At 39.8% G+C, this 22,899-nt stretch overlaps 2 protein-coding genes and 1 long non-coding RNA gene across 9 annotated transcripts; 2 read left to right on the top strand and 1 right to left on the bottom strand.

Moving 5' to 3' along the window:
• The first annotated feature begins 140 nt into the window (after nucleotides 1-140).
• ZBTB26 (zinc finger and BTB domain containing 26) lies at nucleotides 141-15,077 on the top strand. 6 transcript variants are annotated; one of them, XM_066367225.1, is made up of 3 exons: nucleotides 150-258; nucleotides 1,195-1,267; nucleotides 10,776-15,077. In XM_066367225.1, the coding sequence occupies exons 2-3, from the start codon at nucleotides 1,245-1,247 to the stop codon at nucleotides 12,109-12,111; spliced, it is 1,359 nt and encodes a 452-aa protein (XP_066223322.1). In that variant the 5' UTR covers nucleotides 150-258; nucleotides 1,195-1,244; the 3' UTR covers nucleotides 12,112-15,077. The 6 variants fall into 6 exon arrangements, with proteins under 6 accessions (XP_066223326.1, XP_066223322.1, XP_066223328.1 ...); XM_066367227.1 differs by having other exon boundaries at nucleotides 201-254; XM_066367229.1 differs by lacking the exon at nucleotides 1,195-1,267 and having other exon boundaries at nucleotides 141-254.
• ZBTB6 (zinc finger and BTB domain containing 6) lies at nucleotides 195-18,668 on the top strand. 2 transcript variants are annotated; one of them, XM_066367233.1, is made up of 3 exons: nucleotides 195-254; nucleotides 16,235-16,294; nucleotides 17,380-18,668. In XM_066367233.1, the coding sequence occupies exon 3, from the start codon at nucleotides 17,389-17,391 to the stop codon at nucleotides 18,661-18,663; it is 1,275 nt and encodes a 424-aa protein (XP_066223330.1). In that variant the 5' UTR covers nucleotides 195-254; nucleotides 16,235-16,294; nucleotides 17,380-17,388; the 3' UTR covers nucleotides 18,664-18,668. The 2 variants fall into 2 exon arrangements, with proteins under 2 accessions (XP_066223330.1, XP_066223329.1); XM_066367232.1 differs by lacking the exon at nucleotides 195-254 and having other exon boundaries at nucleotides 16,257-16,323.
• LOC136394295 (uncharacterized) lies at nucleotides 18,578-22,066 on the bottom strand. Its single transcript, XR_010749180.1, has 2 exons — nucleotides 20,900-22,066; nucleotides 18,578-20,498 (listed from the first exon to the last, which is right to left on the bottom strand). It is a non-coding gene; the product is annotated as an uncharacterized lncRNA (long non-coding RNA).
• Nucleotides 22,067-22,899: the final 833 nt, after the last annotated feature.

Raw genomic sequence — 22,899 nt, forward strand, 5'->3', positions numbered from 1 at the left:
ACGAGTCCCGGGCACTCCGTCCGTACTCGGCCCCCCAGCGCGGAAAGTCCCTCTCGCGGCCCCGTCGTTCTTCGGGCCTTCTGATTGGCGGAGAAGACCATGGAACCTGGAAGTTGTCCCTGTCCGGCGAGGGCTGCCCTTCCGGTTCCGTTGGGTCCCCCTTTGGCTCGGGTTCCCTGCCCCTCCCCCTTTCCGGAGCCCCGAGGGGCCGGAGCTCCTGGCGGTGCCGGATCCTGACCGCGTTCTTCCCCTGGGTCCGTAAGTGCGGAGGCGGTCGGAGAACCGGGCAGGGATATGGGGGTCTCTCTGGATGGAGCCCCAATGGGGCCCTGGATTGGCCAGGACCTGCGCTGGGATGGGGGCTGAGGGGCTGGCCTAGGCCCAGGGGTACTTAAGGAGCCCTTGGCCCAACCCACGGCGCGCCCCGCCCCTTTCCCTTCCTGCTTCTGGTTTAGGGTGTTTAAGGATGCTCCAGGGACCTCCTCCTGGGACCCCAGCCGAGGTTCCAGCAGTTGGCTTGGACGTCCGACTCTGGCATCTAGTAGGAAGTGCCAGAGCTGAGGCCCTGGCAGGGCCTTAGTTCGAGCTCGGGGGAATCACTATGAGGTTACCCTTTTGCTGGGGTTTCCCGCAAATCGGCTACTGGCTACAGCACCTTTTATATTACTGGCGCTGTGCCTTGCACTTTGGCTTCCTAAGAGATAGTTCCAACTTTTAGGATCAAGCTTCGGAGCTAGATATAAACAAACAACTGCTCCTACTATATATATGTATATAAACTGCTCAAGGGGCCGTTGCCGGGAAGGCTGAAGAAAGAAAGTGACTTCTGAATTATACTTGTTGAAGAAGATAAAGTAGAGAAGAGCTTTTCAGGTAGAAGAATAGTTGCAGTGCCGTGAAAGAATGAGCGTAACTTGTGTAGGAAGAGGAGGAAATGCAGGAGCGGTGGGGTCTTGTGCGTAGATGAGATATGAGACAGGGACAGTAGACCAAGGTCTAGATAGTCAAAGGTTCAGTCTTAAAGGAGATGGATAATCTTTGAAGTTTTAAGGAGGAGAATGATATAGTCAGATTTGCCCTGGAGAAAGCTGTATTATTCTGGAGGTCCACCTATAGAATTGGAATTTCTATAAATTGATTCTGGACTCTTTAGCTAAAGTCTAGGTATTCTCATTGGAGATTTCTTTTTTGAAGGAGTAATGGGACCAGCCTAGTGAGTGGTAATGAAGTCCTGAAGTCGAGTTATGAAAGTATTACTGGAAAGAAGGCAAGTATGCTGTAGTGAATGTTGTGAAGACTCCGTAATAAATTGTTTTGTGCGGGTGAAAGAGGTACTACAGCTGATTCCTAAGGTGTTAGGCCTTTGGTGTTTGAAGAACATTGATGCTATTGTCAGCAATAAATCCATAAATTCAGTGTAGATTACAAATTTATTTTTTGAACACCTGGAATTAAAGGTCTAATGGAATTGTCCAGTGTAGGGTTGGAAGTGCAAGTCCACAACTGAGCCTAAATGCCCTGGCTAGAGGTGAAGATTTGCGTCATTGGCATAGAGGTGGAAGCCATGGAAATAGATGGCATCAGAAAAATATTATTGAGGTAGAATGGGATAATTTGGGGGAATGGTTGCATTTATGAAGCAGAGAGAATTGAAGCTACTAGAAATTGCTATAGTAGCAGAAATAGAAGTAGAGGATAAAGTGTAAGAATGCAGAGTTCCTACAACCAAAAAGACTCAGAAATCAAGAGAAGAGAATTTTGAGAAGGGGCTATTGGGACAATTCATGCAGAGATTGGGGGAATGAGGGGAAAAAATTGCAGTTTTTAAAGTTATTTTTATTTATTGATTTTCACAGAGGAGGGGTGGAATGAAAAGTATCCGCTCATAGTTGCTACACTACATTTGTTCATTGATTGCTTGTCATATGTGCCTTGACCACTGGCAAGCCTAGGGTTCCGAACCTGCAACCTCAGCATTCTAGGTCGACGCTTCATTAACGGTGCCACAACAGGCTAGGCTTGTATTTTTTTTTTTATTGAAATCATTAGTAACCTTTTAAAAAGCAATTTTAGCATCATGCTGAGGTGATGATATATGAAATACAGGAGTCCTCAACTGGCTTGGTTAAATGAGATTGCGCAAAGGTTACATATGAAGGATTTCATGGAAAAAATTGACAGACTTTGTTTATTTACCTGAGAAATGCTTATATGGCCCATTCCAGGTACTGTCCTCTAAGATCTCTTTAAAATTAACTTAATTTTTATATTTAATTTACTACAAAATTAATTTCTCATAACAACCCTATGAAATAATGTTACTACTATTGGACAGATGGAAAAGTTGAAGCACAGAAGTGGTTAAGTAGCTTGCCCAAGGTCACATAGATAGATAGTAAGTGGTTGAGCAGGGTTTTGTTCCTAGGAAATACGGGTCCAGAATCCATGGTTTTATACTACTGTAGTAAGCAGTGACTAAATATGGGAGTCAGAAAAGTGGGAAAATTTTAAGCAAAGGTAGGCTCATTGGTAAAAAACGGAGAGGCGTGGGGGGAGATCCAGATTGAAAAGAAGGTAAATAATATATTTATGTTTGTTATGCATTTGTTTTTTCTTTCTTTCCTTCTGTCTTAGATCTTCTTCTAGTCTGTGCCATTTTAGGTCAGTTTCTTTCACAATTAGGTCAATTTATGTCACGCTTTCATTTATCACTTACTGTCTATAATTAGGTAGGTCTTCTCTTCAACTTTAGGCCCATATGCAACGAGCTAATGGCTCTTCCTCAGATGTCATCCTGACTCCTCTGACTAAACGTTTTAAGACCAGACCCACGATCAACCCCTCCAATATTCCCTAGCTAATTGAATGGCATTCTCAAAAACATCCAGTCACTGACCAAACATCTTGGAGTTATCTTGACCTTTCCTTGTTCTTTTCCTTGGGGTCACCAAGTCCATTAGTTCATTTTTTGGATTAGCTCTCAATTTTATTTCCTCTCTCCATTAATATTATTGTGGTCTCTGTTCAGGCCCTCTTCATTTCTATCTTGATCTGTTAGAGTAATAGCATACTAACAGGTTTCCTTGACTCTACATTCAATTTTCTTAGAGCCATTCTACATAATTTTTTTGAATAACTGAGTTTTAGACAGTACCGTAATTTAGATATCATGCATTTCAAGTGATAGAATAGCAGCTTAGGGCAGGTATTTTGGTTAGATTCAACTGAAGATAAGTTTGGTTAAAGTTGCCCATGAAGGTGGGGATTTAGGAATTTTTAAAATAGGAAAGATAATAAAACATTGAGAAACCAGACATGCTTTCTGAAGAAGTAAGCCTGGAAAATACAGGAAAAAATCAAGGACTAAGCTGTGAAGGCTATATTTACTGTTACACAATTTTGTGAACCCTAGAGGAACAGATCTGTGAAAGAATGGTAAAAACAAAAACTGAAACCAATATTGAAATGACTTGCCCACTTCTACCTGATCAGGTATTGGCGCAGTGAATAGGGTGTCAGACTGGGACACAGAGGACCCAGGTTCAAAATCCTGAGGTCGTCAGCTGATCACGGGCTCATCTGGCTTGAGCTCAGACTCACCAGCTTGAGTGTGGGGTCACTGGCTTGAGCGTAGTCTCATAGACATGACCCCATGGTCGCTGGCTTGAGCCTAAAGGTTGCTGGCTTGAAGCCCAATGTTGCTGGCTTGAAGCCAGGGTCGCTGGCTTGAGCAAGGTGTCATGAGCTCTGCTGTAGCCCCCCCCCGACTCTCCCCACTCCCCCATCAAGGCACACATGAGAAAGCAATCAATGAACAACTAAGGTGCCTCAATGAAGAACTGATGCTTCTCATCTCTCTCCTTTCTTGTCTGTCTGTCCCTACTTGTCTCTCACTCTGACTCTATCTCTGTCAAAAAAAAAAAAGTAACTTGCCCACTTCTGGGCAACCTTTTAAAAAGAATGAACTAGGCCTGACCTGTGGTGGTGCAAGTGGATCAGCGTTGACATGGAATTCTGAGGTCACCAGTTCAAAACCCTGGGCTTGCCCGGTCAAGGCACATATGGGAGTTGATGCTTTCTGCTCCTCTCTGTCTTTTCTCTCTCTCTATCTCTCTCTGTTTTCCTTTTCTAAAATGAATAAATAAATAAAAATAATTAAAACAAAGAATGAACTAGATCTATAATTATTCAACATATATAGCTCTCAAAAAACAATAAATGAGAAAATAAAGTTGCATACAATATATATACAGTTTATGTATAAGAAACATAATTTTAGGCCCTGGCCAGGTAGCTCAGTTGATTAGCACATCATCCCCATATGGCAAGATTGTGGGTTCATTCCCCAATCAGAGCCATACAAGACGCAATCAGTGATTGCACAACTAAGTGGAGCAACAAATCAGTGTTTCTGTCTCTCCCTACCTTCCTCTCTCTCTCAAATCAGTAAATTAAAAAAAATAATTTTAAACAATTTTATATCATATTTTCTGTGGAGAGGCATATAGAAGTTATTAAAATGAGGAGAAGGAGATCAACTTTAGAACAAACTGAGTACTGAGAGAAAGGTCGTTAGGAAAGGGGACTTATACTTTATCTACAATGTTCAAAATTTTTCCAGGATTTTGAATAAGAAAACTGAAAGGGGCCCTGGCCAGTTGGCTCAGCGGTACAGTGTTTGCCCAGCGTGTGAAAGTCCTGGGCTCGATTCCCAACCAGGGCACACAGGAGAAGCGCCCATCTGCTTCTCCACCCCTCCCCCTCTCCTTTCTCTCTGTCTCTCTCTTCCCCTCCCACAGCCAAGGCTCCATTGGAGTAAAGTTGGCCCAGCACTGAGGACAGCTCCATGGCCTCTGCCTCAGGCGCTAGAATGGCTCTGGCTGCAACAGAGCAACACCCCAGATGGGCAGAGCATCACCCCCTGGTGGGCATGCCGGGTGGATCCCGGTCGAGCGCATGTGGGAGTCTGTCTGACTACCTCCCCGTTTCCAACTTCAGAAAAATACAAAACAAAACAAACAAACAAACAAAAAAACCCCGAAAGGGTAAAAACTTGGAGAGTGTAGGGTTTTGAATGAATAAAAGAAGAAAAGAATTGAGGTTTATTTTTAAAATGGCATACAGTGTTAATGAAAGATAAAGAAAGATTACCAGGTGCTAATTAAGTTGATTGACAAAGGCACTTTTATGAGGTAGGTGAGGAAACTGACATACAGCTTGAGAGATTATTGTACAGAATAGAAAAGTTTTCCTTATCAGTAGTTATTAGAGGCATTTGAGATAAGGAACGGAGGTATTTTCTCACTGCCCACAGCACACCAGTGAACACTGTCCAGCCTAGAATACTCACTGATCCTTTTTGGTTACTCATGTTTTAACAAAGGGAAAGTTTCAAATACACTGCCAGATTTGTTATGGAGATAATCATGGAAGAATTATATAAATAAAGGGAAAATGACCATAAGTGAAAATTATATTAGTATTTGAGAAATAGGTCATTCAAAACTTGCCCAAAGAAACTGGGCAGAATTCAGATTTAATCACAGTAACCTAGGCAATAGATGATAAAGACGGAACCATGGCAGTGGTGAGAAGAATACAGACAATTTGGAAATCATTTTGAGGAAAGTCAACAGGATGTGGTGACCAGGTCACTCTTCTATCTGATTGTTTCTTTTCTTTCTTTCGGTTACTAGAAGCTCTGCTATAATCTAGAATTATGTGAGTGGTTTTTATGAAAATTATGAATAATTACCACTCTACTTAGATATTAACTACAGTTAGAGATTTTGTAAATCAAATAGATTTATAATTTTTATTCTGTTTTATTTGCAAGTGGCATTAAGTTTCAGTCTAAAAAGATAAATACACAGAAGATGGAAAAATACCAGTTAAAATTAAAATGCAATCAGAGCTGGCCTGTAGTGGCGCAGTGGCTAGAGCGTCAACCTGGAACACTGAAGTCGCTGACTGGAAATCTGGGCTTGCCGGGTCAAGGCACATACATTGAGCAAGCAATGAACAACCGAAGTGAAGCAATTAGGAAGAAGTTGATACTTCTCACTCCCTCCACCTCCTCTTTCTGTAAAATCAATTAATATACTCTTTTAAAAAAAAGAAGCATTTGTCAGTGCCCACCCCTCAAATAAATAAATAAATAAAAATGCTATCAGGAATATTACAGATAATAAATGGCTTACTTTTAAAGTCGTCTAGACTTGACACAGATTTAACTTTAAGTTGTACTTTTTGTTTTTAAACATAATCCTTTTATTGAACTAAATATACTAAAGCATATACATCATAAATGTACAGCTAAATGGATTTGAGGAGGCTACTCTGAACAGCTTCACAGTTAACATCATCCCTATTGTAAGACACGGCCCGCCTATTTGTTAGACACATGATTTTGGCATCATGAAGACTGGGCAAAAGTTCCAGCTCTGACATTTGACACTTTCTACCCTTCTTAGTTGAGGAAGTTATTTACATTTTCCAAAATTGAGTTTCCTCATATGCAAAGTGGAAATGATAATAATACCTACCTTACAGGGATTTTTAGGATTAAGCGGATCAGTATAGGTAAAACACTTAGCACTATACCAGGTACATGGCAAGGCCTCAGTAAAAATGAGCTATTGTTCCTCTAAGTTTTAAATAAAATTAAGCCAGTTCACAAGAAACATAATTATTTCCTTTTATTTTGTCATAGAAAATCTTAAAAAATGCTTGTTTAAAATTCGGTTTTAGCCTGACCATTTGGTGGCACAGTGTATAGAGCGTTGACTTGAGATGCTGAGGACCTAGGTTCAAAACCCCAAGGTCGCCAGCTTGAGCATGGGATCATAGACACGATCCTATGGTCGCTGGCTTGAGCCCAGAGGTTGCTGGCTTGAGCAAAGGGTCATTGGCTCATCTTAAGCCCCCAGTTCAAGGCACATATGAGAAGTAATCAATGAACAACTAAAGTGCCGCAACTACGAGTTGATACTTCTCATTTCTCTCCCTTCCTGTCTGTCTCTCTCTGCCTTGCAAAAAAATAAAAAAAATTAATAAAATAAAATAAAATTTGGTTTTATATTTTGAAAACTGTTTTGGAAATAAACCCTAGAAAGAATTTTCCACCAGGGCACTCAAAAGATGCTATCCTGATAATGAATAGCATATCTATTATAGATCAGTAATAATTTCATAGCGAGCATTAAGAATTCATTATTCTGCTGGGTTTTGTTGAATGATCTGTATAAAAAATAACAGTTGGTCCTTGCCCTCAAATAATTAACAGTCTATATTGGAAAGATAAACTAGTGACAGGAAGCAATTAATGGATAATTTTGTGGCCTGGAAATAAGAGTTTATCCAGGGGAAACCATAAAGTGGGCTGACACATTAGGGAAAACTTCTTAAGCTGAATAACTTTTCCTCATATTCTTGGACCATAGCAGACCAATCAATGTAAGCACTTCCCCTGGGATACCTGTTTGTCTGCTACTGTTGATCAGTTTCTTGAGACTGATGGGTAGGAGAAAGTAAAGGGAGCTTCCAGCTCCTCATCTTTGGAGCTTGAAGGACCAATTATCTCTGATAAGGTATTGTGAGTATTGTCACTATAGATGGAAGCTATTACTGCTCATTTTTGGGAAATACTGACAGGGTCAATTAAGGACAAGCTGAACTCTAAAAAAGAATGCCCCCTTTGTTTGGCTACTTGAAACAACAGCCATTTTTATAATTTTGGTTCTAAATTGGGACATTTATTCTTTCCAGAATGAATATATTAAGTTACTGTAATTGATAAAACTGACCAGTGATAATACAATTTTGCTGCTTTCTTTCTTTCTTTTTTTTTTTTTTTAACAGAGACAGAGAGAAAGTCAGAGAGAGGGATAGACAGACAGGAACGGAGAGAGATGAGAAGCATCAATCATCAGTTTTTCGTGGCGACACCTTAGTTGTTCATTGATTGTTTTCTCATATGTGCCTTGACCGCAGGCCTTCAGCAGACCGAGTAACCCCTTGCGTGAGCCAGAGACCTTGGGTCCAAGCTGGTGAGCTTTTGCTCAAACCAGATGAGCCCGCGCTCAAGCTGGCAACCTCAGGGTCTCGAACCTGGGTCCTTCCGCATCCCAGTTTGACGCTCTATCCACTGCGCCACCACCTGGTCAGGCGATGCTTTCTTTATTGATATATTTCCTGTGTATCTCCTAGATTTTTTCCTTTCTATCTGATATTCACCATCTTTTCTCTGATTACTGCATTTCCATCTCTACATCTCTCCTCTCTCATTGTTTTAAAAAATCTTTATTTTTTTATTGCTTTGAGAGAGAGATCAACTGTTGTTCTACCCATCTATGCATTCCTTGGTTGATTCCTGCATGTGCCCTTATCAGGGATCAAACCTTGACATGTTGGGGCAAAGCTCTAACCAACTGAGCTACATGGCCAGATCTCCTCTCTCATCCTGATAATGATCGCTCAGAATGTCATACAAGGGGAAAGTTTTTAATTTCTGTATGTTATTTTTGTTAACATACGTAGGCCATACTAGTTCTCCCTCCTAAATTATACCTTTCTTTCAATGACAGTTTCATTAAGTTGAACTCTTAAGTTTAGAACCTTTGCACATTCCTTTTTCTCATTCTCTGTATCCAGTAAGTTACCAAGTTCTATGAAATACCTTTTATTTTTCCTTGCTCCGTATTCCCATCTTCATTCCTTTCTAGGCTCTCATGGCCTCAGACATGTAATGCTTCTGCAGATGCTGAGCTGGTCTTCCTGACAGCAGTTCCTTCTTACTACTGCCAGACATCCTGTGGGTTCTTCCACCACAAACAGCACCGCCATGGTTAATAAACAGTACCCAGCAGTTTGAACAGAAGAGGGTGTGGCCAGTAATGTAGCTGCAGTAAGTAAAATTTGAAGCAAAAGGAAAAAGTGGTTTGCTTCAAAGATCCAGGTTCCCAACATTAGCCCATTCAATAGGATGGAGATGTTTCCCTCTAATGCCATCAAACTTACAGTTTGGAGGGGAAGAAACAAGTATATAATAAAGGAATTTGAATGTTTTGATACAAGTACTATGCAATGGGCCCAGGGGAGACAACTGTTAGTCTAAGAGGTCAGGGAAGGGCCTCTCAGAGGAAATAAAGGAGTCTGAACTGGCTAGGAGAAGGGGTCTAGACTAAAGAAATAACTGTGCTAAGACTTGGAGTCAGTACTGTGCTGTTGTACACCAGGCCCTGAGTAATATAAGTAAGACCCGGACTCTGCCTTCAGGACCTGGTATTCTGTGAACCTTTGCAAGTCAGTGTTATAAAAGACAAGATTCTGAAGATTGGGCTTTAGCTTCCAGATGTGGCCAGAAGCAGCTGGTTGTCTCATATGATTCTCCACCAAAGATTTGATGAATGCACAAAATTCAAGGTGAATTTACTGATGCACTGATATTGTAGAGCAGTGTCTCAAGGGTAAACCAGATATACCAACTGATCTCACAGAAGACTGCTATATAGACAGAGAGTACCAGTGTATTATTTTTACAATGGCTGGTGGACTGGAATTATCATAGTGGCATGGATAATTCATCCTTCCCTTTAGAGAAATACATGGAATCAAGTTATCAGAAAAGCATTTGGAAAGTATAGAATCAGAATATGGGTACTTTCTCCAAAGGAATTGCTCTATAAAGGGACAAATAGGCAGAGAGTTTTGGCAAATACACCTTGTCCGTGTTGAATGAGTTCTGTGCCAATGTTTATCTTAATTATTATTAGGTTTACTTAATCAGTTTATATTCAAGAGGTTAGTGTTCCTTCAGGAGACAATGGGAAGTCACAGAAGGATTTTAGACGGGTTGGATATAATCAGATCTATGTGTTTGAAAGCTGTCATGTGGTTGTGTAGGAGTTGGATTGGAGAGTATTGAAACTGGGAGCCAAAGAACATTTATGAATCAGTTTTAGTTGTCCAGGTAATGAGTAATGATGTATAAACAGAGGCAAAGAAGAGAGAACGGAATCTAGTAAGCATTAATTAGATCTTTACTCCTACTCACATTCCCTTCAAGTGGCTCATGTTTTTTCTATATCAAATACTCAATTTATTTTCCGTATCAAGAAATGTTTCTTAGGGGAGAATTAGATTTGTCCAAAATGCACAGGATAAACATCCCTTTAGGTCTGTAACTTTCATTTTATCACAGAAATACTTGTATGAATAAAATACACATCAGTTTAAACAGAAAAGGGTTTACCCAGGCATGGGGCAAGCAATGTCACTGCCATTCTTTAAAATACAGAGCAAAGGAACTGTGTTTTGTCTTCGAAGAAGTAGGTTCACAGTGTCACACAAAAGAAAATAGTTACTTCATTATTACTTTTTGGGATGTTTTAGTTTGTTTTTGAAACCTGATAGAATTCTGAAATCTGTTTTGAAACCTGATAGATTGAGAAGCAATAAACAAACAAAGAAAAATGCTCTTGGAGTAACTCAAGCACTGTTCTTAAATTAAGTACCTTAAAAAGTTGAATGAATGCCAAGCTATCAATATTTATACTGGTACAAGTCCACTTCTTAGGTGCAATTGACACTTGATGTTAGCAGGAGTGATTTTTAACAGGCTTTGAAAGATGTACTGCTTCCTCTTTCAGGGCAAATTTCATTTGTGTACATACAAAAAGATATGACAACACAAGTTTGGTTTTGGAAGGAAAATCCAGGTCTCTTCATTGTTTGAATTTTCTTAAATTCATCCTTTTTACATTTCTGTTCTTTAGGTCTGCCAAAATGTCTGAAAGATCAGATCTCCTTCACTTCAAGTTTGAAAATTATGGAGATTCAATGTTACAAAAAATGAACAAATTAAGAGAAGAGAATAAGTTTTGTGATGTTACAGTTCTCATAGATGATATTGAGGTACAGGGGCATAAAATTGTGTTTGCTGCAGGTTCCCCCTTCTTAAGAGACCAGTTTTTACTGAATGATTCCAGAGAGGTGAAAATCTCCATATTACAGAGTTCGGAAGTGGGGAGACAATTGCTCTTATCCTGTTATAGTGGTGTGCTGGAATTCCCTGAGATGGAACTGGTCAATTACTTGACTGCTGCGAGTTTCCTACAGATGAGCCACATTGTAGAGCGGTGCACACAGGCCTTGTGGAAGTTTATAAAACCCAAACAACCAATGGACAGTAAAGAGGGATGTGAACCGCAGAGTGCTTCTCCCCAGTCCAAAGAACAGCAGGGAGATGCCAGAGGCTCTCCAAAGCAGGACTCACCTTGTATTCATCCATCTGAAGACAGTATGGATATGGAGGACAGTGATATTCAGATTGTTAAGGTAGAGTCTATTGGGGATGTATCAGAGGTTAGAAGTAAAAAGGACCAGAACCAGTTTATTTCTTCTGAACCCACTGCTTTACATTCATCAGAGCCCCAGCACTCCCTGATAAATTCAACTGTGGAAAACAGAGTAAGTGAAATAGAACAAAATCATCTCCACAATTATGCCCTCTCTTACACAGGCAGTGATAACATCGTGATGGCCTCAAAAGATGTCTTTGGGCCTAATATTCGAGGTGTAGACAAAGGCCTACAGTGGCATCATCAATGCCCAAAGTGTACACGGGTGTTCCGTCACCTGGAGAACTACGCCAACCATTTAAAAATGCACAAACTTTTTATGTGTCTACTCTGCGGCAAGACTTTTACTCAGAAAGGCAACCTTCATCGACACATGCGTGTGCATGCCGGCATTAAACCTTTCCAGTGTAAGATCTGTGGGAAAACCTTTTCTCAGAAGTGTTCCTTACAGGATCATCTTAACCTTCACAGTGGAGATAAGCCCCATAAGTGTAACTATTGTGACATGGTTTTTGCACATAAGCCAGTTTTGAGGAAACACCTTAAACAGCTACATGGCAAAAACAGCTTTGATAATGCCAATGAAAGAAATGTGCAAGACCTCACAGTGGATTTTGATTCTTTTGCATGTACAACAGTCACAGACTCTAAAGGGAGTCAGCCACAGCCTGATGCATCACAGGTCCTGGATGCAGGTAAACTGGCCCAAGCTGTCCTGAACTTAAGGAATGATAGTACTTGTGTGAATTGAGTAGGGGCTTTATGCTCAAAACTAAAACTAACTGAAAATGTGGCAATAGTCTTAAGTCTTTTTAGGAGTGATTTTGCTAGTTTGACTTCTCCAAAGCCTTTGTGCAGGTTGTAGGAGTGCATCAAAGTACTAACAGGCCAGGCAGTTTACCACTTGGAGTGGTCTTGCCTCCTTTTGCCCTCCCATTTTCTGTTTTGAATCATCTTAGGATGTCTGTTTTCCTTTCCCCTGGAGTATTCCATTTGTCTACCCAACACTCGAAACTTACGTTTTCGAGTGACACTACTTTAGGCTTTTCACTGGGCACATTCTGAAGGTACCATCAAGTTAATAAGATCACCTGCACTCCACTAACGGATGCTATGCTAAGAAAAGTGAATATTTTTCTTTGCAGAAAATAGGCTGAGATAATGCTATTGGCTTGAATATATGATAGAACTTCTGGTTGCCTTTTGATAATTCATTTATGTCTGATGAATGAGTGAACCTACTTCCTACCATTTGTACATTTCTTGGAGCTGGCTATAAAGAAATATTTTGGGTTGTTCTGCACCCTTTCAACAGTATTACGGCCTAACTTCATGTCACTGAATTGTTCACATAGACCAGATTAAAATCTTTTCAGCAATACCTGCAGACATAGTTAGGTATTGCCATGAGGAGCATAATTAACAAAGGATGGAAGTATAGTTGTACAACAGTTTTACATGGGAAGTCTTCCCCCAAAAGAAGCCAAATACTTATAATTAATTTATAACTTATTTGTTGATGCTTTTTAAGTCAGGATGGCTCTAAGCATACTTAAAATGTGCTGAAGTATAATGGTCTTTCTAAAAAGAAGTTATTTGGGAGTTAGTCTTTGGACTCTGTTTTAGACATTAGCCATCAGAGAGATGTTTAGCCATCAGAAAGGTGTTTGGCCTTCAGAGTTTTGTCCAGTATACTCTAAGAGTCTCTGAATTCTCATTTTCTCATGTACTTTAATTTCCAAACTGGATGGAAAAAGTAGGTCATGGAATGAGCAAGTAGGCTTCTGAATTCATATATTCCTGCACAGTCCCACCCTGTCATGTCTGACAGATTATTAATGCAAAGTTGATCTTCCAGGATGGTAAAACAACTGTTTTTCCTAAAGTACATAATTATTGTTCAGAAATAAAATTTTGAGTCTTACTAGTTTCTGAACCATGAGTTAGATATAGGTAATAGGAGTATTAGAGACCTTAGAGAATCTTAAGAGATCATTTACTCCACTTCTTTTTCTTTTTTTAAGTTGGGGTACCCAAAGCCCAAGAGGTGGCCTGGCTAATGCTGGCCAAAGTAGATAAGTGACTAAATATAAATTAACGTCTCCTCATTTCTTCTCAGTACCCTTTGACTTAGAAAGATGTAGTACATGATCAAGAATACATTAGCAAAGAGCTCACCTTTGTGAATCCCTATTGGCTTTCTGAGACAGCCTGGATTTTGCAAGCAAAATATCACAAAATGATTTGTTTTTGTTATTTTTTAGTTAGAATGACTATTACAGTCTTCCCAAGCAAGTTACTGATTTGCTGGGTGTCGGTTAGGGAAGGAAAGGAGAAGTTTGAATAATGTGAGAAAGATCCAAATGTGAAACTGATTTTGTCTGGAAACAGTGTTTATTTAGTTTCCATCAGGATTTTGTTTTTATTTTTGACCTATCAGAATGCACATACAGATAAACCAAAACTTAGGTTTAACATGAGTACTCAGAGGGAATTCTTAAAATTGTTATAATCTGATGCATTTACACATGAATCTAATTTGAGGTATAATTTCTACTTTTGATTAAAAGATTTAAAATGAGAATAAAATTGAGTGATAAAACGAATAGGTATCATACCGAAGGTCACTCATTATATGACGTAATGATGCTGCCTAGCATTCTGATTTCTATATGACTGGCCAAAGAGTACCAGTTCTGTGCAACAGTGAGACACTACCATGTTAACCAACATTTCTCTATTTCCTTTGAACATCATTTCATCACGGAAATTTCATGTTGGAGTGTCCTTAGCTTACATTCATGTCCTGTTTTTTGCTATTGGTTTGAAGACTAAAAGGCATGGGTTCAAATTAGATCGGTCTCTTTGTTGGAGACTATTTCTAGGTTCATCCAATCACTAAAGAAACATTTATTGAGTACCTACTGTTGCCAGGCACTATGCTAGATGCTGAGGACATCAAGGTAAGATTACAATGGTCCCTGCTCTCACAGAGCTTACAGTCTCATAAATTCTTAGGGAGTGAAGGTATTAATTTGATTTTATACTAAGAATAATAAAGGAAACTGCCTTGCTTTCATTGATCACTTAAATTCAGCATCTTGATATCACTTAAAGTCAGCATTAGTAAAATGCTGTAGTTCTCATCTTTTGTAACTGCAAACCACTGAAGTGATTTAGTCTTCTCCATTTCTTGGCTGGAGAGGTGTTGTTTCTGAGACACTTTTTAATTCTGGTGGGATTTGACTTTTCTCCTTAGATTATACAGGTTTCTTAGATTGTATTGCAAAGTGTTTAAGTTACTGATATCAAATAAGAGGAAGATTAAAAAAAAACTTTAGTTATTCAGCACTTGTATTTTATGGGTTCCCCAGTATTAAAAAAAGAAACACTCTCTTTACCATAGATTGTTTTTAATTACTGTTAGTACATTATTTATTTATTATTTAAGTGTAAACACAAACTCCATACTGAAGCAGCTCTGAGGTCAATCAGATGTGGTTTTAATTTGTTTTAGTTTCTTTCTTTTTTATAATCTATTAAGTGGAAGGTGACCAGTGTCACTACTTTTAAATATTGTCCTAAACAACCTAGAACATTTTATTTCAGCTGGTGAATAGCTGTTTTAAACCTGTTGTATGTTAGACATACTATGAACTACCTCTTCACTTATTATGGGGAAGTTTCCTTAATAAAAGTGTGACAATTAAAGTTCTAGCATGAGTGGTTTATTTTTCTCCCCTCTTCACTTTCAGTTGCTTGAGTTTGAATACAGGAATGCTTTCTTTATTCCTATTCTTTAAAACACACGTTAAATATTCTGAACTTGACTTCAGAAACAAATCTGGAAATTGTTACTATAGTCGGTTATTTCAGTTAGAATCAGTTGACTACAGGTGGAGTAACTGCTTGTAAAAATTGGTTCAGACATTCCTTCATTTGGCAAGTACTTGGTTGTCTACTAAGAGCTAGACTCGGGAAATGCAAAAGATCGGTAAGGCACTGTCCTAAATACCTCTGCCTAGATGAGACACAGAAGTCAATACTGGAATAATTGCAATAATGAAGGCAGCCAAAGGGTTGATAGGCTGCCAACTGACAGCCAACTAATTCAGGGCAGTTCATTGTGGCTTTAAGGAGGGTGGGATTTTGAAGGATCAGTGGGAGGAGGATCAGGGAATGTGGGAGGAAACAGGAGGATTTGGCCTGGGTTTGCTCGGGAATGCGGGCAAGGTGAGGGAGGAGGAGGTAAATGTGTGAGAAGGGAGCGGTAGATCCAGGTGGGCCATCAGCTGGCAATCTCCAATACTGATCCCTACGCAGTCACCTCTCCCCCGCCACCTTTTATTTATTTTTTAAATTGATTTTAGAGAGAGGAAAGGGGAGAGAGAGAGAGAAATATCGACTTGTTGTTTCACCTATCCATGCATTTACTGGTTGACTTCTATACGTGCCCTGACCGGGATCAAACCAAGTGATGAGACACTCCAACCACTTGAGCTACGAGTCCAGGGCTTCTCCGCCATCTTTAAAATTAGCGGTGGCCCAGTAAAGGGCAGGTCCCAGCTCATAATCTATGAGGGCCTCCCAGTGGTCCTGAGGCAGCGGATAAATGAGCTGTACCCCAACTTCACAACCCGTCTCCGATTCCAAGGTTAGGGAGAACTCATGAAGAGGAATGGCTTGAAGCCGATGCTGGGACAGGAGAGATGATGGGATTTCCCGAAATTCGGGAGGCTTTCTGTCTTGGTGGGGGCGGGCGCGGGGGCGCGGCGGGAGTGAGGAAGGGAGAATGTTTCAGGATGTCCTTCCGGGACGCTCAGCCCGCTCCAAGTGGAATAAAGGTAGTTGACACCGGATGTGCTTCCTCCCAGGCTAACTGCAACTTCCGTTCGGGCCGCCGCTGCCTCGGAAACCTCTGGTTTTCGGTTTGGGTGAGTGAGCGCGAGGGGAACTCGGACAGGTGGGGAAGCCCGTGGAGGAGCGGGAGGTGGAGGGCCGCTGAGCGCCGCCGGGAGTGGCTAGACTGGTGCTGAAACCACCTGGCAGAGAGGACCTTGGTCCTGGCGGCTCGGGAAGAACTGGCGGGTTGGCAGATCTTCCAGGCCACTGAGGATCCGGGATCAATTTAACAAATGTTCCAGCTGCTCCTGCACTGTGCCTGTCCCTAGTGCTCGCGGCAGGAATGCAGATGAAACCAGGCACTATTTCGCGATGCTATGGAAGCAGCGGACCCTTGGCGGAGGAGACGGGGGGAGGAGTCACAGAAGTCTTACTCGATTTCGGCCCTAAATTACTAGCTAGGGAAAGTGACTGGAACCGCTAGTGGAACTTGTGCAAAAGTGCATTGGGGTCTTTTTGTCTGGGCAGTGGGGAAAATCTAAACATTGTAGGACCTTTGATGAAAAAGAGTAGAGGAAAGATAAAGCTATAAAGATGCCTAGAGCCAAACCATGAAGCATCTTGTATTTGCTAAGATTAGGCTCTCCTGGAGGTAGAAGTAAACAGAAGAGAGAAAAAAATAAAAGTTTTTAGAAATGTCCATTCTGGTGGACAGCACTCAGGAGGGTAGTCGGGAATAGACTGTGGTATCAAGGAGAACAGTGGTTTAGGTGAACAGAATAAAGACCTGCAGTATTAATGGGGAGTCATAGGCTTGGAGATTACATTAAGGTTTCTAATTTGGGAAATTGTTAAATCAATTTAGTAGTGGGCATTAACGCCACAAGGCACATAAATTTATGTAAAGAAAAAAACTTAAGAACTGTTAAGTACAATTCAATATAGTAAGTGCTGTAACAAAAATGTGGAAAATGTGCCATGACATCATAAAAAATGCATTTTAATTTTCTGGGTTTTGAAATGACGCCATAGGGGTTCATACTTAGCACCCAGATTAGAATTTGAGTCTTCTTTTACACAATTTAGGTTTGGGATTTTTTTGTGTTTGTTAGTTTTTATTATTATAGTGTAGGAAAGCATTCCGTATTCTTACATCAGTGTGTTTTATTTTGCTTAGATTGTGACCATGGCTACTGAGTCTGATGTTCTTCACTTCCAGTTTGAACAACAAGGAGATGTAGTCTTGCAGAAAATGAATCTCTTGAGACAGCAGAATTTGTTCTGTGATGTCTCAATTTATATTAATGACACTGAGTTCCAGGGGCACAAGGTGATTTTAGCTGCTTGCTCCACTTTCATGAGAGATCAGTTTTTACTCACGCAGTCAAAACATGTCAGAATTACCATCTTGCAGAGTGCAGAAGTTGGCAGAAAATTATTGCTCTCTTGCTATACTGGAGCTCTTGAAGTTAAGAGGAAAGAGCTTTTGAAATATTTGACTGCTGCTAGTTACCTTCAGATGGTTCACATCGTGGAAAAGTGTACAGAAGCTTTGTCAGGATATCTGGAAATTGATCTTTCTATGAAAAACAACAATCAGCATACTGACCTGTGTCAGTCCTCTAACCCAGATGTTAAAAATGAAGAAGAGAATTCAGATAAAGATTGTGAGATAATAGAAATTTCAGAGGATAGTCCTATAAATGTAGATTTCCATGTTAAAGAAGAAGAAAACAATGCCTTACAGTCTACAGTAGAGAGCTTGACATCAGAAAGACAGGAAATGAGGTCACCAGAGCTGTCTTCAGTTGATATAGGTTTCAAAGACAATGAAATTTGTATCCTCCATGTGGAATCTATCAGTACCGCTAGTGTAGAAAATGGGCAGTTTTCACAGCCTTGTACCTCCTCAAATGCAAGCATGTATTTCTCTGAAACGCAGCATTCACTGATCAATTCTACAGTTGAGAGCAGAGTGGCAGAAGTTCCTGGTAATCAAGATCAGGCCTCGTTTTGTGGGAATACTGAAGGAAGTCACGGTACTGCAAACGAGATTCAGAATCTGGAGGATGTTTATTCACTGAGGCACCAGTGTCCTAGGTGTCCACGAGGATTTCTTCATGTTGAAAACTATCTCCGCCACCTTAAGATGCATAAGCTGTTCTTGTGCTTACAATGTGGGAAAACGTTTACACAAAAGAAAAATCTGAACCGGCACATTCGAGGGCACATGGGCATACGGCCCTTTCAGTGTACTGTGTGCTTGAAGACATTTACTGCTAAAAGCACATTACAGGACCACTTGAACATACACAGTGGGGATCGGCCATACAAGTGCCACTGTTGTGACATGGATTTCAAGCACAAATCCGCCCTCAAAAAGCACTTAACCTCTGTCCATGGCCGAAGCAGTGGTGAAAAACTACCCATTCATGATCTGAAAAAGCAAAATCTGTTATAATTAGAATCACATCTTGCTATGGAAGCCAGATATTATTCTGTTAGGCAAGTCCTCATCTCTGGGTCTTATTTCTGTTCTGCCTGCACATATTCTTTTTGAACTTATACAACAAGTTCCAAAGTGTGGGAGACATAATAAAGCTGATGGAATACTATCTCATCTTATTCATTATATATAAGTCCCAGTGGTATACCTAGAGAAATACTGTTCTTAAATATTCTTGATTCTAATGAGGGAAGATCCAGCAGTATTTCCATATTTGGATTTTGAGTCTCTAGATAATTGATGGAAGTGTAAAATAATCCAGCCATGTAATAACTTTAATGAATTAGGATAATGGGGAAAAATTAAATTTCAAAACACACTGTTATCCACTGTTAGTCACTCTAAGAACAGATAGAACCAGTGAATTTTTTTAACCAACTGCTTTTGCATTATGAACTAAAGTTACCTACCTATTGTTTTAAAATTTAAAGAAAAAATTCATATTCACTTGGGAATAGCAGAATTCCCTTATATCTTTCTTAAAATACTATTTCTATGATTTGTTAATAATAAATATAAATGATTAATTGGGTCCAAATGTCTTGATTTTATTTAATGCAGTACCCTCTAATAATTTTATGGCTAGTAAAATTATACTATCAGCCTGAAGCTCAAAAAATTACCTTTTTAGAAATCCAAAATTTACCATAGATATTTGTTCTACTCTTTTTAAAATTTATTTTTTTTGTTAACATATGGTAAAATTGACCTTTTTCAATTTTGTGTCTATGTAATAGAAATGGTGTGCTCAAAACACTTGGAAACATCTCTGAGGTCATCAGATGGAGGAACACTTCCTATATCTAGTTTGTTCTCATTGCTCATTTCCTTTCTTGAACAGTGATGCCCTCTGCTAAATGGTTTGTTTTTGGTATACACGTTCATAAATTTTAACATGTATAGAATTGTGTAACCAGGACTGCAATCAGGATACAGAACATTCCATCACCCCCAAAAACTCCCTTATGCTGGGTCTCAGTAGTCGCTTCCTCCTAACTCTAAACCCTGCCAACAGTTCACCAGTAAGTATTTGCTTCTTCTGAACAGTCACAAATGGAATCCTTTATTATGTTCCCTTTTGAGATGCTTCTTTCATTTAACATGCTTTTGAGGTTCATCCATATGTATAGCAGTTCATTCCCTTTTTTATTTTGAATTGTCAGTGCACACAATTTTGCTGTCACTAGGTGAACAGATTAAACATGGATAGCTATTAGTGTTTCCTTATTAATAACTTCATTAACAGTAGTGCAATTTTCATCTATTGTGTGTTGATAAAAATCTTAACCATCTTTAGAGTTTTATGCTCTATTTCCAGAAATGTGCCAAATGCAAAACCTTGACCACATAGTTATTTAATGAGAGTAATACTTCACAATGTTCAGAGCCATTGCTCTCTAATATCCTTGTCTACATATAGCAAAACTTTTTTTTTGTCATAACACAGATCAAACTATATTGCAGGGCAAATCATATTCTCTAAAAGACAGGAAAACACATTTAGTAAAGAAGCCTGACTGGCTGCATCTTACTTTTAAGATGTTCTATTTCTCTTCTACTCACCTTGGCTGTATGTAGATTTTCTGCTATATTTAGTATCTGTTGAAGCCCTTTATTATGCAACATACTTTGTACTGTTTATAAGGATTTTGTGATGAAGCACATGTTTATTGTTGTTAATTATCCTTTTTGCGATACTTGTGAAAAGTATATTTTCTATAGAATTTTAACTCTGGGAGAGACTGTAAAGAATCCAGCTCTCATACTTGATTAAAAAAAAAGAAGTCGCCCTGGCCAGTTGACTCAGCGGTAGAGCGTCGGCCTGGTGTGCGGGGGACCCGGGTTCAATTCCCGGCCAGGGCACATAGGAGAGGCGCCCATTTGCTTCTCCACCCCCCCCTCCTTCCTCTCTGTCTCTCTTCCCCTCCCGCAGCCAAGGGTCCATTGGAGCAAATATGGCCCAGGCGCTGGGGATGGCTCCTTGTCCTCTGCCCCAGGCTCTAGAGTGGCTCTGGTCGAGGCAGAGCGACGCCCCGGAGGGGCAGAGCATCGCCCCCTGGTGGACAGAGCATCGCCCCTGGTGGGCGTGCCGGGTGGATCCCGGTTGGGTGCATGCGGGAGTCTGTTTGACTGTCTCTCCCCGCCCGTTTCCAGCTTCAGAAAATTCCAAAAAAAAAAAAAAGAAGCCAACTTCAGCCTGACCTGTGGTGGCACAGAGGATAGGCGTTGACCTGGAATGCTGAGGTCACCCGTTCAAAACCCTGGCCTTGCCTGGTCAAGGCACATATGGGAAGCAACTACTATGAGCTGGTGCTTCCCACATCTTCCACCCCACCCCCCATTCTCTTTCTCTCTAAAAATTAATAAATAAAATCTTAAAAAAAGAAGTCTACTTCATGACCCTTCCTCCCCAGGTCACCAGTTAGTGTCATTGGACGGGTCACGTCTTTTTGACCTCTTAAATTTATATGCAAAATAATAACTTTGAGCTTGATAATTTGTAAGATAATTTCCAGGTCTTAAATTCTGTGATTTTATATTTAAATCTTCTGGAGTTTCTAAGAACTGAGAACAGGGGAAAGCAAAAAAGAGTTTGGTGTCTATGAATGTTGCTATTTGAGTACTCCATTGGAGACAGATTATTTCTTAAGCAAATAGTGTTTTTCTTCTACTGGAGTACATGATAGTGCAGTGCTTAATTTTCTTTCCATTTTGCTCTAAGACTGGCCATTTGTAGGCATGAAAACATTTTCCTATCAGAAATAGTTTGTGATTGAAATACTTTTCTTATTTTTACTTCCCAGGGTGAAATTTTGTTGGGAAGGGCAGAAGATAGGGGTGGGTGAATAAATAGTAAACTTTTTTTTTTTTTTTAGAAATTATCTATCTTTGATGTTTAAAAAGAATTATGGCTGAACCATGTTTAAGTTTTATGTGTGCCTTGTAAAATTCTTGTGAAATTTTTGGTAAGCACTTTGAAATTTCTGTGTGGGGGGAAGGGGTGTTTTGTGAAAGTGATGGTTATTTATTATTATTTATTCCTGTGCAGAGTGATCTCAAAACATTTCTAGGGGAATGTCTATTTGCATGATGTGTTTAAGCAATTTCAGGAAAATGAAATCTTTTAAAATGCAGGTATGACAAAGTGTTGAATTTATTCATTTAAAACATTCACTTTTTGTGTTTTGATAAAATGGAAAAAAACGTAATATGTCTACAGCCTCTTTATTTACTGCATTTTTGTATAAAAGATCTTGGAAAGGTAGTTGTTATTTTGCTGTAAGAGAAAAACCCTTTCCCTTTTTCCTTGGATGTAACTATCCTATGTGTTTACATAAGAAATAAACTGGAGATGGGAATGGAGAGCTTTGTGTTTAGTCTACTCTGTGAATTTTAAAGAAATTCTCCTGGCTATTAATTTAACCATTAAACAAATATTTACAGAGTCCTTGCAATATTTAGAAGTTAGGTCAGGCGTGTCCAACAGTTTTTGTCCCCGGGCCAGATTAGAAAGAAAACTTTTTTCATGAGTTGGATGAAATATTAAAATTTAAAAATGTTAAATACAAAAATGATTCACTTAAGTAAACAAAATTTTATTATGTAATTTTTTTATGAATAAATGTGAGTGAAAAAATTTTATTATACAATTTTATTTTAATAAAAATAATTACACACTATAAATATACAAACTATTGCAATCAATCAAAACAATAGTTAATAGAATGAGCTTGAAGGGGTTATATCACAAATAAAACATTTATTTTGTTTTACAAACAGCCTGGACACGTTTTCAGTTATCAACTGCAGCTACTGTCTACACTACAATGCCACTTGATTCAGCACACTTGACCACAAAAGTAATGAACTGTTTGACCTTGGGTGCGCACTGGCAAACTGCCTGAAAGAGTGTGGGTTTCACAGCGCCGCCAAATGTCAAGCCGTTCATATCGAGTACATGTGATGAGTACAAAAGTTGTAAATCTTGCCTGACCAGGTGGCGGTGCAATGGATAGAGTGTCGGACTGGGATGTGGAGGACCCAGGTTCGAGACTCTGAGGTCACCAGCTTGAGCGCGGGCTCATCTGGTTTGAGCAGAGCTCACCAGCTTGGACCCAAGGATGCTGGCTCGAGCAAGGGGTTACTCGGTCTGCTGAAGGCCCACGGTCAAGGCACATACGAGGAAGCAAT

This window comes from Saccopteryx leptura, chromosome 2, assembly GCF_036850995.1.
Source record: "Saccopteryx leptura isolate mSacLep1 chromosome 2, mSacLep1_pri_phased_curated, whole genome shotgun sequence".
Classification (NCBI taxonomy): Eukaryota; Metazoa; Chordata; class Mammalia; order Chiroptera; family Emballonuridae; genus Saccopteryx; species Saccopteryx leptura.

Bases quoted from the DNA above. Each gene is read 5' to 3' on its own strand.
- ZBTB26 (XM_066367225.1), top strand. From the start codon at position 1,245: ATGAAAGTATTACTGGAAAGAAG. The intron at 1,268-10,775 runs GCAAGTATGCTG...TCTGTTCTTTAG, and splicing joins AAAGTATTACTGGAAAGAAG to GTCTGCCAAAATGTCTGAAA.
- ZBTB6 (XM_066367233.1), top strand. From the start codon at position 17,389: ATGGCTACTGAGTCTGATGTTCTTCACTTCCAGTTTGAACAACAAGGA.